This window comes from Zootoca vivipara, chromosome 13 (genome assembly GCF_963506605.1).
Source record: "Zootoca vivipara chromosome 13, rZooViv1.1, whole genome shotgun sequence".
NCBI classification, from domain to species: domain Eukaryota; kingdom Metazoa; phylum Chordata; class Lepidosauria; order Squamata; family Lacertidae; genus Zootoca; species Zootoca vivipara.
Window position 1 is genome coordinate 46,900,285 of NC_083288.1, and position 14,044 is coordinate 46,914,328.

The 14,044-nt window shown below is 44.2% G+C and overlaps 1 protein-coding gene across 1 annotated transcript; it reads left to right on the forward strand.

The window, feature by feature from the left end:
• The first annotated feature begins 4,338 nt into the window (after nt 1–4,338).
• Nucleotides 4,339–12,085, forward strand: LOC132593016 (vomeronasal type-2 receptor 26-like). Its single transcript, XM_060281380.1, has 4 exons — nt 4,339–5,133; nt 5,285–5,512; nt 6,437–6,563; nt 11,181–12,085. The coding sequence occupies exons 1-4, from the start codon at nt 4,339–4,341 to the stop codon at nt 12,083–12,085; spliced, it is 2,055 nt and encodes a 684-aa protein (XP_060137363.1).
• Nucleotides 12,086–14,044: the final 1,959 nt, after the last annotated feature.

Consider the following 14,044-nt stretch of genomic DNA (forward strand, 5'->3'; position numbering starts at 1 on the left):
AGCAGTGTAGCACCCTATAAGATTATGGTGAAGCTTGCAGATCTTGAAATCCAAAACTTTCATCCCCCTCAATTGCTCTGTGCTTTGATCTGAACTAGTAAATGGGATGCAAAGCATGTGCCACAACATAGACACCCTTGTATATATTCTATCTGTGGCCAGTCATGAGCAGTTCAAACTGAGGTCCAGGAAGGCTTTCCAGCCTCTTCTCTCCAGAACACACTTTATTGTCTTCCATTGGCACATGAAGATTTGTATATACAGTCAAATGCAAAGGGGAGGGGAAAGCCTGTATGTGGCTGCTTTCCCTGGAGGTCAGGGCCATTTTTGCCTTGAGAACTCCAGACGGGCACCATTCTTTGGTATGCTACATTTCCACCACTGCAAGGCCATAATTCAGTGGTGGAACATCTGCTCTGGAAGGCCCCAGGTTCAATCCTGGGCATCCCAAGGTAGGGTTAGGTGGAATCCTGCATGAGGCCCTGAAGTTTTGTGGCCAACTCAGGAGAAGGAAATACGAAGCTAGGACGAGAAACAGGTCTTATTCAGTGTAAGGCGGCTTCTCTTGTTAACCGCTTGTCATGGTGGATATTGTGGTCTAACAAAAAAGAAGAAGAAATGGAATTGGGCAGGGTCAGCATAGTATAGGAGTGTAGTAAATCTGAACTAGTAAATGGGATGCAAAGCATGTGCCACAAGATAGACAGCCTTGTAGATATTCCATCTGTGGCCAGTCATGAGCACTTCACACTGAGGCCAGGTAAGGCTTTCCAGCCTCATCTCTCCAGTACACACTTTATTGTTCTGCAATATATGACACAATAAAAATGAAACATTTTTCATACAAATTACTAAAGAAATTACTACATAAATACTTTGTTAGGACCTTCTCTTCCTTCCACATCATTTTCCGGGCTTTTAAGCCCTTCTGATAGTGTTTCATTTGCACTGGTAGCCTTCAGAATGAATTGCCACTGCAATGCACATTTTGTGGGGCTGCCCCTGGGGCTGGCTTTTGCAGCTAGTGCAAAATGCAGTGGCTCAGTTGCTGACTGGAGCAGAATTTCACCATCATGTTATGGCAGTACTGATGTAAGAACTGAACTGTCTGTTAATAAGTAAAGGTTCAGCTTGGGATCAGTATATTTAAAAGATGCTCTTCCCAAAGTGAACAACTGAATTTAAAGATGCAAATTTCCTCATATTCAGTGTCCAAATATCCCCCTAGAAGCTTAATGGGAAGAAGGGACTAGTCTTGCAAGTGTATTGAGCAGAAGGATGTCAATTTTCTTTCAACATTTGCTGGTTTGAGTTACAAAACAAAATGAATTCACTTTGACTTTCTTGCTGGTATTCACTTGTCATGGAAGACTTTGAGCAAAATGCCAGATTTCGTTCTTCTAATGCAGGCTCGTCTAACAGGTAGATCATGATCTACTGGTAGATCACTGGGTGTCAGTGGTAGATCACTGGTAGATCATTGACTCCCCCCCAAAGAAGCTCAACAACTTTGGCTCCCCTAAAGAAAGCTCAATATTTTTCCCCTGCACCCCCCAAATGTGGCTTTCCTCCTCCCGAACAGAAGGTCCACAATTTCAACCTGAACCCCCCAAAACAGGGCTTTCCTTCCTAAAAAAGGCTCAACAACCTTGACCTGAACCTAAACTAGATCACTACCAGTTTTTAACTCTGTGAGCAGATCACAGTCTCTTGGGAGTTGCCCACCCCTGCTCTAATGGATAGAGGTTACATGTAGGCCTTTTTGAGAATAAACTCACAACTCAACATGTTGTTTTTTTAATAAAAATGACCCTTGGAACTGAAACTAAATCGTTTACTGATTTTTCAACCTACAATTAATCAAATCACTATAATTTGTGCATCTTGTCAGGCCTGCACAGGCATTTCAGAAGGCATGAGAAAGCTATCAATGAACAGCCATGAAAGAGATTATATTAGATGAAACTCTGCAAAATGAAAGAAAGGAGTAGGGGCAAGAGGCAGGCATGACTTTCAATTTTCTTTCTCCCATTTTATTTTATTTTTATATTATTGGTCAGATTGGCAATCAGAGTTTGGGAAATCTCAGCTATGAGGCCAAAGCATGTGTTCATACTGTTTTGATTCTAAAATAAGGTGTGCCAATCTCTCTTGTTGTGCTGTAGTGACAGACAGGTCTCATGAAATCTATCTTAAATTAGTCAGCAGGTACTGATGGGCACAAGAGCATCCACATTTTCTGAGACGCTTGACTACAAGGATGCTGTGGTCATTCACTTTGCTTTTTCTGTTGCCTCATGTTTTGTGCAAAGCAGCTATGAGGTGCCCTGAGACTGAAACATTTCCTGTTCCCCATGAGTGGTACCAGTCAGGTGGCCTCATCATCGGTGGGATTGCTTGTCAGTTCTACTATTGCATCATTGAAGATTTATTCAAGGAAAACCCTTCACAGAATCTGTTTGATGATAATCCACAGTAAGAGACTCCCCCTCCCCTTCATTTGTGGCATTAAACCTTCCCAGTACTTTATTTAGTTTTGTGCATCCTACTAAGTTGGCAGGCAGTAAACGATGGCTTTGACCTTTTGATTAATGATAATCCTTTCTATTTTGAAAAGCAATATGGAGATGTGATTTGTACGGTATGCATAGTTTTAATTGCACCGAATGGATAGTTTTAATTGCACCAAATGGACCAACAAGAGGAAGATGATACTACTGTACCTAGTCTTGGGGCACAGACTCTTTTAATCTTCCTAGAACATATATCATGAATCAGGGACTGTTTGAGTGAATTTCTTTGAAATATTGCTGCTTTCCTGGGCCACATGCATAGAATGGTCACCTGTAAGTTAGCCAGTTTGAGTAAAAAAGAGAAAGAGGGGGAGATTGTTGTTGTCTTTTGAGGGTGGCAGGCAACTGAGAATGAAGGTCAAACAAGACATAATACAGAGATGTATGATATATATTTATTATTTTAGAGCCACCATAAAAGACAAAGTTAGTTCAATATAAATCGGTTTGAGACAGAAATGGCCATTTGTTTTGTCTACTTCCTGCATTGTACAATTCTCCTCTGAAATTTTTAAACTGACCTCATTTGCAGCATGGTAACAAAATTCTACCAGCACATCCTGGCCTTGGCATTTGCTGTAAAAGTGATAAATGAGAATCCCAACCTCTTGCCCAATGTCACCCTGGGGTTCCACATCTACGACAGCTATTATGATGCAAGGATTACATATCGTAACACTTTGGACCTGCTCTTTAAAATGCATAGATTTGCTCCCAACTACAAATGTGACTCACAGAAAAACCTCATAGCCATCATCGGAGGACTTAGCTCTGATACCTCTTTCCATATGGCTGATACTTTAAGGCTCTACAAGATTCCACAAGTAGGTTTTATGCATAGGGACATGATCAACCCCTCCCCAACAAATCTCACTTTTCTCTTACCATTCCGAAAATGATTTTGAGATTCAGAATGTGAATATGACTGATCCTGAAGCACTAGAAGCTACAATGTCTATCAGAAACATAGATTACTCCTTAACAGTAGAGATTACTACACTAGTGAATGCAGAGAGCATTCAGCACCTTGGACACTTCCAACACAAGCACCCTGTTGTTTAGTCGTGTCTGACTCTTCCTGACCCCATGGAACAGATCATGTCAGGCACTCCTGTCTTCCACTGCCTCCCGCAGTTTGGTCAGACTCATGTTCGTAGCTTCGGCCCAACCATCTGCAACACACACACATACAGCACTTTGAGTATGTGAACTGCAGTTCTTCAACCCATATAGATCAAACATAACTGTTATGTCTTCCTCTGCCATGTGCATTGTGCATCTTATACATGATTCCCAACAGTTGAACTAGAGTAGCATTCGGTTGGTGCATTGAGGAATTTGGCCAGCCTATCGGACATGGCAAAGATTTCTCTAGGGTTAATCCAACTAGTGCGGCTTCTCCCGAATCCTAAATTTTCACAGAGTAATTCCACAATAGGATTGCACTCTACAAATGAAACAAAAGGGACATTTCTGACAAGACATAAATACTTTATGAAATAAAATATCCAGAAATTGGAAAATGTCGCCACAGCTCTTGAATATTCAGCTGGAAGCATCCTTCAGTTTCACTGTCTGGAAACCTCAAAATTGCAGCAACAAAAATTGTTCATCAAACATGTCTTGAATGAAGACAGACCACATGCTCAAAATAATTGTTTATACTTAGGTAGCATTATTATGTCTGTTCTTTTCCTTGTAGCTTGCATATGGCTCATTTCCCCAAGAGGAGAGTGAAATAGATAACTTCCTTTCCTTTTACCGCATGGTGCCCAATGAAGCTCATCAGTACATGGCAATCATCAATTTGCTCCAGCGTTTTGGATGGACATGGGTTGGACTCTTTGTTACTGATGATGAAGGAGGAGAAAAATTCTTGCAGGCCCTGGAGCAATTGCTCTACCAGCATGGAATCTGCTCAGCCTTCACACAAAGAATGGGAAAAATTGCTCGTTTTGATATGTCGGGCGAAATTTTTCAGTTGCTTGATAGGTATTATGTGAGTCTCACAAATGACAAAGCCAATGCATTCATCGTCTATGGAGACTCTCAGACATTGACCTGGCTGAGATCTGTTACGTTTCTACGAGATCCTGAAAATAAGGAAAGCTTAACATTGAGAAAAGTGTGGATCATGACAACTCAAATTGATTTCGTATTATTGAGTTTTCAAAAGTCTTGGGATCTTGAGCTCTTTCAAGGTGCCATTTCCTTCACCATTCACTCAAAAGAGCTTCTCGAGTTCCATGAATTTCTTCAGAGGATAAAACCTTACTGGAATCCAGGCGATGGTTTTCTCAAGGACTTCTGGGAGCAAGCATTTGACTGTCCATTTCCAGATCTGGTCATGCAAGATACTGAAACATGTACAGGGGAGGAGAAGTTAGAGGGTCTTCCTGGCCATCTGTTTGAAATGGACATGACTGGCCACAGCTACAGTATCTACAATGCTGTCTTTGTTTTGGCTCATGCTTTGCATGCAATTTATTCGTACGGATCAAAGCACAGAGGAATGGCAGGAGACAAAAGGTTTGAACCTCAAGATCTGCAGCCTTGGCAGGTAACATGTTGCAAACAATATATTATTTCAGTGAGTCAATTACTCGAAGGCCAGACATCAAGAGATAAGATTTATGAAAAAAGGTCATTGTTTAGTCTTGGTCTGCATTTTTATATATGTTCCTTTTTCCCCCTTTTTCTCTTTGAATTAGCTCCACTATTTTCTGCAAGACATTTTATTTAACAACTCAGCAGGAGAAACAATATCCTTTAATGAAAAAAGGGAAATGAGAGGCGGATTTGACATCACAAACATGATCACCTTCCCAAACAAGTCCTTCTTTCGAATGAAAGTTGGATGTGTTGATCCTGATGCTCTTGAAGGAGAAGCATTCATCATTCATGAAGATATGCTTGTATGGCACAGAGGTTTTAATCAGGTCTCTATTCTAGGAATCTGTCTCCACTGTTCTTATGATGTGTTCTTTGGGTGTGAGGAAATTCCATTTTCTTTAACACTGCTGTTTGTATCTGATAGGGCAGAGGAAAAATGTGGCTTTCTAGCACATTCAAATTTGATGCAGCTTTGAACTGCCTAGGGGAGTGGGAACCCTGCAGATCTGTAGAAGTAATGTTTTCATTTATATTTACTATACCTTCCATATATAAAAAGCAAATATTTGGCATATCCAAATGAAATTGCTTCATAGCTGCCCATTCTCTAATCTCTCTTTCTATCTGGCCACATGACCCGGAAACTGTCTGCAGACAAACGCCAGCTCCCTCGGCCTATAGAGCGATATGAGCGCTGCAACCCCAGAGTCGTCCGCGACTGGATCTAACGGTCAGGGGTCCTTTTAATCTTTAATAGATCCAATATGAAAGGTCTCGAGTTCAATCCCTTGCATCCCCAGGCAGGGTTAAAATGAAGTCCTGGTGAGATGTTTTTCAATTGTTTTGCAGCATTTTGCAAAAAAAAAAGTGCATTTTGTTGAGCCCCCAATCTGTGTGGCTTACCTGTCAAACCAGGTGCCTTACCTGTCATCGCAATCAATGAATGCAAAACTTTGGCACAGGTTTGGAGTGGATTGGACAGTATTAGATTTGGGGTGACAAGTGTAGCACCTTGTTGGGGAATTCAGACAGTGTTTGGAAGGCACTGCAAAATCTGGGGTTTTGCTGCAGAATGATTGCAAAGTTTGTCATAGGTTTGGAGGGAATCCAAATAAGGGGGTTCATAGTTAATGCTGCTGCGTATGGCAGCTATTTATATTAAACTTTGCTGAGGAGTGAACTCCATTAAGAGAAGTCAAATAAGCAATTAGTTTCTCTGATCTTCTAAAAGGCTTTTCTGCTATGGATAGGTGATTCCCCTTTCACTATGTAATGACCACTGCCACCCTGGGAATCAGAAGAAAAAGAAAGAAGGGGAAAAGTTTTGTTGCTATGGTTGTGTTCCATGTCCAGAAGGGGAAATTTCAAACCAGATTGGTGAGTTATGTAGAAATCATATTTTTCATCCCTAGGGCCGGTGCGTCCATTTAGGCGGTCCATTTAGGCGGTTGGAGGATGGATGGCGGCTAACAGATTGAGATTGAATCCTGACAAGACAGAAGTACTGTTTTTGGGGGACAGGAGGCGGGCGGGTGTGGAGGACTCCCTGGTCCTGAATGGGTTAACTGTGCCCCTGAAATACCAGGTGTGCAGCCTGGGAGTCATTTTAGACTCACAGCTGTCCATGGAGGCACAGGTCAACTCTCTGTCCAGGGCAGCTGTTTATCAGCTCCATCTGGTACGCAGGCTGAGTCCCTACCTGCCCACTGACTGTCTCTCCAGAGTGGTGCATGCTCTAGTTATCTCTCGCTTGGACTACTGCAATGCGCTCTACGTGGGGCTACCTTTGAAGGTGACCGAGAAACTACAACTAATCCAGAATGCGGCAGCTAGACTGGTGACTGGGAGCGGCCGCCAAGACCACATAACACCGGTCCTAAAAGACCTACATTGGCTCCCAGTACGTTTCCGAGCACAATTCAAAGTGTTGGTGTTGACCTTTAAAGCCCTAAATGGCCTCGGTCCGGTATACCTGAATGAGCGTCTCCACCCCCATCGTTCTGCCCAGAGACTGAGATCCAGCTCCGAGGGCCTTCTGGCGGTTCCCTTGCTACGAGAAGCCAAGTTACAGGGAACCAGGCAGAGGGCCTTCTCGGTAGTGGCACCCGCCCTGTGGAATGCCCTCCCACTAGAGGTCAAAGAGAACAACAATTACCAGACCTTTAAAAGGCATCTCAAGGCAGCCCTGTTTCCTTTGAAGCCGCGAGGGAGGGAAACAGAGCCCTCCCTTACGGTTCGCCCCAAAGCAGCGGGGCTGAAAAGGAGCTAAGTGTCTCCCGCGCAGCCCTGCTCCTCCAAAACAAGCCGTGAGGGAGAGAAACGGAGCCCTCCTTCAAGGCTTCAAGGCCAGCTTCTGCCTGCTCAGCCCCGCTGCTTTGGGGCGAACTGCGAGGGAGGGCTCTGTTTCCTTCCCTTGCACCTTCCTTTGAAGCTGTGGGGAAGGGAAACGGAGCCCTCCTTCAAGGCTTTGAAGCAGTGAAGCTGGTCTTGAAGCCTTGAAGGAGGGCTCCGTTTCTCTCCCTCACGGCTTGTTTTGGAGCAGCGGGGCTGTGCAGGAGACACTTAGGGCGAGCGGCAAGCGGCGAGGGAAGGCTCTGTCTGGGCCTCTTTCCCTCCCCCCCACCCCACAGTGAGCCGGGGAGAAGGGAGACATGGCCGCCCCTGCAAGAGGTGGCGACAGGATCAGTGCCCCAAAAGCACTCCTTTCGGGGCTCTCATTCCGCCGCCGCCTCTCGCAAGAGCAGGCTTCCTCCCCCCTCTCTCTTTATTTCTCTTTCGCCCTTCTCTCTCTCTCTCTCTCCCCTACCCACACCTTCCTTCCTTCCTTCCTTCCTTCCTTCCTTCCTTCCTTCCTTCCTTCCCTCCCTCCCTCCCTCTCTCTTCCCTCCCTTTCTCTCGCTATTTCCCTCTCACCCCCTCCTCCCTCCCTCCCTCCCTCCCTCCCTCCCTCCCTCCCTCCCTCTCTCTCTCTCTCTCTCTCTCTCTCTCTCTTTCCCTCTCACCCCTCCTCCCCCTGCACCTTTGAAGGGCCACCTTTGCAAGGAAACACTTGACCCACCCCCTACCCCTAACAGGATTCCCAAGGCTCCTGCTTCAGCTCTTCACCCCCCCCCCCAGGAGCCCTTCAACCCCTACCTGGCTGGGAGCCCAGGGGGGCGATCCAGAGCGCCACAGGCAGGCTCTGGGTGGCATCTGGCCAGAGACGACATGTCATGCCTGTTCCCAAGGATGAGGCACAGAGGAATCTGCCAGATCCTGGGCCAGTCCATCTCCCTCACTGCAGCCAACACTGGTTGGCAGCAACAGCCCTCCAGCTTTCAGCCCTGCCTGGAGTTGCTGCCAGGGAATAGCTGCCAGGATTCCTGCATTGCAGGGGGTTGGGCTAGATGACTGATGCAGCTGTGTGTGTGTGTGTGTGTGTGTGTGTGTGTGTGTGTACCTTGTGGGTCTTTCATCCCCTGCAAGAGAAAGCCCTCCCCATCAAGCCAAGGGCAACCCTTTTGCTGGGGGCACCTGCTAGAGCTCTGAAACCTGCTGTCCAAATAAATCCCCTCTCCCCAAGCCTCCCTCTTGAGCAGCCACAGACAGACCCCCGTGAAGAGGAGCCTCCTTCCATGGCTGCCCCAACCCAACCTCTTCCCGAACCCCAGATGCTGAGCTTTCATTTTTTTAAAAAAGGTCTCTAGTCCTCCCAGAGAACTTTGGAACTCCCTGCCTCGGGAAGCTAGATGGGCTCCCTCCTTGCTGGCAGATGGGAACTGACTGTGTTTTGAGGAAAGGGTCGGCGCTGTGGTATTTTTATTGTTGCTATTATCACTATTTCTAATAGATCTTTTCAATACATTGTTTTAATTCTATTTGTGTTTAATAACTTTTTAATGATTATCTTTTCCATGATTTTAACTGTTTCTGTTTGATGTGTAAAGTGGCTCTGAGTTCCAGTTTGGGGGAAAGGCAGGCAACAACAACAACAACAACAACAACAACAACAACGTTATGAAACAAAACCTGCAGGCAGCCTCTAGGACTAGGTGGTTTCTGTGACATGCGCCCAGCGCCTGTGTACCTATCAAGTCCTTCCCAGCTGCTGAGTGAAGGGAGGATTGTGATTGATGACTGAGCTGCTTGGACACCAGACTAGAGGGCTCTGGTGGCAGTGCAAACATGCCCCAAAACACTGTGAAGTGGCCTATGATGAGCTCAAAAGAATTCTTAAAATCACATTTCAAAAAAAAAAACCTGAAGCCTTCCTATTAGCGATAATTGGTGATGAGATCCCTATGAAGGTACACAACTTATTTCTTTATGCAACAGCAGTGGCCAGAATAGCATAAATTGGATAGAAAGAGAAAGCCCAACCAAAGAGAAACAACGGCTGCACAAATTGACAGACTTCACAGAACTTGCAAATATAGTAGCCCAAGTAAGGAATCAGAATGGGGAAAAATACAAAGGGGAAATAGTTACAGGTAGGTAGCCGTGTTTGTCTGTGGTATGAGCTTTCGTGTGCATGCACACTTCTTCAGATACACGGGTGAATAGGATAGTTTTGGGGATTTTTTTTAAAAAAATATACTAAAATCAATTTACAAGCAGGGGTATTCCTATGAACAACAGTTAAATACAGGGAGGGATCAGAAGAGGGAAAGTAGGGTGGACTAATAAACTTTATATGATGCAGCAACGTTCAATATACCATGGAAGGTCAGGTTGGAAAGTCTGCACAGAAATTATGTATGATGGTAAAGTATGATGTGTAAATAAGAAAAATGGGAAATGCATAAACAATTTTTAAAAAGGGCTTTCTGGGGTTCTGAAGAGCTGTTGTTTCCCCTATACCTTTTAATGTACTTTCCCCATTAGTGTTTCATTTTCTAGGCAGAAATTCCATAGGTTAAACCTTTTCTCCCTATGGCAATGCCATTTTGAGGAAAGTTTTGGCATGGTGGTTCTCCCCCTCATTCTGTGTTGTGCCACACCTCCCCTAACCCCACTCATGGCAACTAATTTGTGACTGGACCCTCCCTCCCTCCTTCCCTCACCCTCCCTCTCTCTCTCTTTCATCCCTTCCTTCCTTGTTTTCCTTCCTTCTTTCCTTCTCTCGCTCTTCCACCTCCCTCCCCACCCTGCACTATTATTCTGTGGTAGCAGGACTGCCACTGCTTTGGAACATGTAGCAGAGATCATGCTTACAAGGAACAGGTTGGATGTGAAATACATCTGTGTTTGAAATATGATTGGCGGAGGGGGGGAGCGCCAGAAGGTGATATTGCCTAGGGCGCAAAAAACCCTAGCACCGGCCCTGTTCATCCCACAAAGAGACTGGCCAAAGGGGGAGGGGGAGTTGGGGCACATGATAAAAATGCCTAAAATGCAAGGCATTGAGAAATTGGATAAAAAGGAAAAATTACAGTTCTCTTAATGCTAGAGCTTGGGGGCATCTAAGGAATTTGTGTGTTGGGTGATTCAGAATGAGCAAAATAAAGTTAACTTCTTTATGAAGTACTTGATAAAACTATGGTCAGTGATGGGCACAAATTTGACGGCTTCAAAGGAGGATTAGACAAACTCATGTAGGATAAGGCTATCAGTGGCTTTGAGCTCAGATGAATTTGCTGGGCCTTCATGCTCAAAGGCTGTATTTTTTCCAAATACCAGTTTCTGGGAAGTGTGGGGGATGGGGAAGACATCTGTTTCATTCAGGTCCTGCTTGCAAGCTTCCCATAGGAATCTAGTTGGCCAGGAAGCTGGATGAAATGGGCCATTGACTCTTATCTACTTATCCCAAAGACAGTTTGAAGGATTTCGACTCAGCTATTATCAACTTAGCAGACAACCTATGATAACCTTAAGAATGAGGGAGAACAAAGCATTTATATATAAACACCAAAACACATGGATCCAATAGATTGAATTTCATGTCACCAAAGTGGTCACATGGAAGACAAAATACTGTTGAATTAATATTGAAATTTGACCTTGTTTATTTTTCAGATATGAATGACTGCTTCAGATGCCCAAATGCTCAGTATCCAAACAAGAACAAAACTGCCTGCACTGAGAAAATGATTACTTTCCTTTCTTATGAAGAACCTTTAGGGATCAGTTTAGCATCATTTGCCCTTTCTTTCTTCCTCTTCACTGCTTTGGTTCTAGGAACATTCATTATGTACAAAGACACTCCCATAGTCAAAGCCAACAATCGGGACCTCACCTACTCTCTCCTTGTCTCTCTCCTGCTCTGCTTCCTCTCTTCCTTGTTATTTCTGGGTGAACCTAGCAAAGTCTCCTGCCTCCTCCGGCAACCAACGTTTGGCATCATCTTCTCAATGGCTGTTTCTTGTGTGTTGGCCAAAACTGTCACTGTAGTTCTAGCTTTCATGGCTACCAAGCCAGGGTCCAAGCTAAGGAAGTGGATAAGAAAAAGACTGACAAATTCCATTGTCTTTTCCTGTTCTCTTATTCAATCAATTATCTGTACTGTGTGGTTGATGACATCTCCCCCATTCCCTGAACTGGACATGCACTCTTTAACAGAAGAAATCATTGTGCAATGTAATGAAGGCTCAGTCACCATGTTCTATTGTGTCCTGGGCTACATGTTCCTCTTGGCCATTGCCAGCTTCGTTGCCGCATTTGCTGCCCGCAAGTTACCTGACAGTTTTAATGAAGCCAAGTTCATTACCTTCAGCATGTTGCTCTTTTGCAGTGTTTGGCTGTCTTTTTTGCCAGCCTACCTGAGCACAAGAGGTAAACACATGTTGGCTGTGGAGATCTTTTCCATTTTGTCCTCCAGTGCTGGGTTATTGGGCTGCATCTTTGCCCCTAAATGCTACATCATCATTCTGAGGCCTGAGCTGAACAACAGAGAACAACTTATTAAAAAATGTACTAAATAAATATTGTTTTCCCCCTCACTCTGGTAAATTATTTCCATACACTCAAAACATTTGCCATATATACAATACTGGGATTATACAAACCCCTCTGACTTCCCCCCATCTCACTCTGGTTTCCATAACAATCCTGCTAATGTTTCTAAATAGCTACAGTACAGTGGTTTTTAAGGTACTCAACAAAATTTTCCCGTTCTTGCTTACAAATTTTATCATCTTGATGTCTGTTCTCTACAGTCATCTTTACGATTTCAGCAAAATTTTCATTTTGATAATCCACTCTTATTTTGTTAGGACCTTCTCTTCCTTCCACATGCTTTTCCTAGGCTTTTAAGCCCTTCTGATAGTGTTTCATTTGCACTGGTAGCCTTCAGAATGAATAGTCCCTGCAATGCACAAATTGTGGGGCTGCCCCTGCGGCTGGCTTTTGCAGCTAGTGCAAAATGCAGTGGCTCAGTTGCTGACTGGAGCAGAATTTCACCATCATGTTATGGCATTACTGATGTAAGAACTGAACTGCCTGTTAATAAGTAAAGGTTCAGCTTGGGATCAGTATATTTAATAGATGCTCTTCCCAAAGTGAACAACTGAATCTAAGGATACAATTTTCCTCATATTCAGTGTCCAACTATCCCTCTAGAAGCTTAATGGGAAGAAGGGACTAGTCTTGAAAGTGTATTGAGCCGATGGAAGTCAATTTTCTTTCAACATTTGCTGCTTTGAGTTATAAAACAAAATGGATTCAATTTGACTTTCGCTGGTATTCACTTGTCATGGAAAAATTTGAGCTAAATGCCACATTTTGTTCTTCTAATGCAGGCTCGTCTAACAGGTAGATCATGATCTACCGGTAGATCACTGGATATCAGTGGTAGATCACTGGCTCCCCCCCAAAAGAAGCTCAACAACTTTGTTTTTTTTATATATATAATATTTTATTAATTTTATAAAGACAACACATACACAACATATACCATAAATTCTGTCCCTTCATTTTCCCTCCACCCACAAGACCACTTCTGCCACCAGTGATACCCATGGGCATTGAGAAACAAAGGGGTCCATTTTTCAAGCTGGGCTTAACCTCCCCCCTCCTTCCTCCCCCCTCATCCCCCCCCTGCCACTGAGAGGACAGAGGCGGAGGAGCTCTGGGGTTTGGCTTATCCCCCAGCTAATTCTTCATTATAATTCAACAACAACAAAAAAAGAAGAAGAAAAAAAGGCATAAAAAAAAGAAAAGAAGAAAAAAAAGAAAAAGAGAGAAAACAAAAACTTTGTGGCTTCCACGATTCTCTTCCTCCTGGAATTCCTAGCTTCTTCAATTAGTTTTGGCGAGTTTCCTAATCTAATTCAAAATCTAATTCTTATTATATTAACTCAATCCTCCTCCTTCTTCATGCTGCCCCCCTCCGAGTCCCGTCCTGCCACTAGGGTGACCCGAGGGGTTCAGCAGTCAAAAGGTTCCATTTTTGAGTCTGGGTTTCCTTCCACCCCTCCCTCCCCCCTCCAGACACCCCCTGTCACTGGATGCCAAGAGTAGAGAGAGGGAGACAGGCAGTTCTCTACCCAGACCCGTCTCTAGTCACCAAAAACATTTAAAAACAAACTTTAACATGTTTCCCAGGCCATTCTTCTACCCCTCCAGAAAACTCTTAACCCTAAACTTTTTTTATCTCTCCCCCCCTCCCAATGTCCCTTCCCCCCCATTGGATCAGCATACCATTTAGCAGGCCAAGATTCAGACACCGTTATTCATCAACACAAAAAAAACCTTAAACTAAAATTTTCACCCCACACCAATCCTTTCTCACATCCACTTCCAGACCTTTGCACCCCCCTCTTCCTGCCTATCCCTCCCTTCACCAACACCACTCCACATTTCAGTCTTTCCAGGATTTCCATTTTCATCAATCTTCTCTTCACTTTGCTTCTCCTTGTCGGCCTCATCTCTTTGTTCAAATT

Bases quoted from the DNA above. Each gene is read 5' to 3' on its own strand.
- LOC132593016 (XM_060281380.1), top strand. From the start codon at position 4,339: ATGGTGCCCAATGAAGCTCATCAGTACATGGCAATCATCAATTTGCTC. The intron at 5,134-5,284 runs GTAACATGTTGC...TCTTTGAATTAG, and splicing joins AAGATCTGCAGCCTTGGCAG to CTCCACTATTTTCTGCAAGA. The intron at 6,564-11,180 runs GTGAGTTATGTA...TTTATTTTTCAG, and splicing joins GGAAATTTCAAACCAGATTG to ATATGAATGACTGCTTCAGA.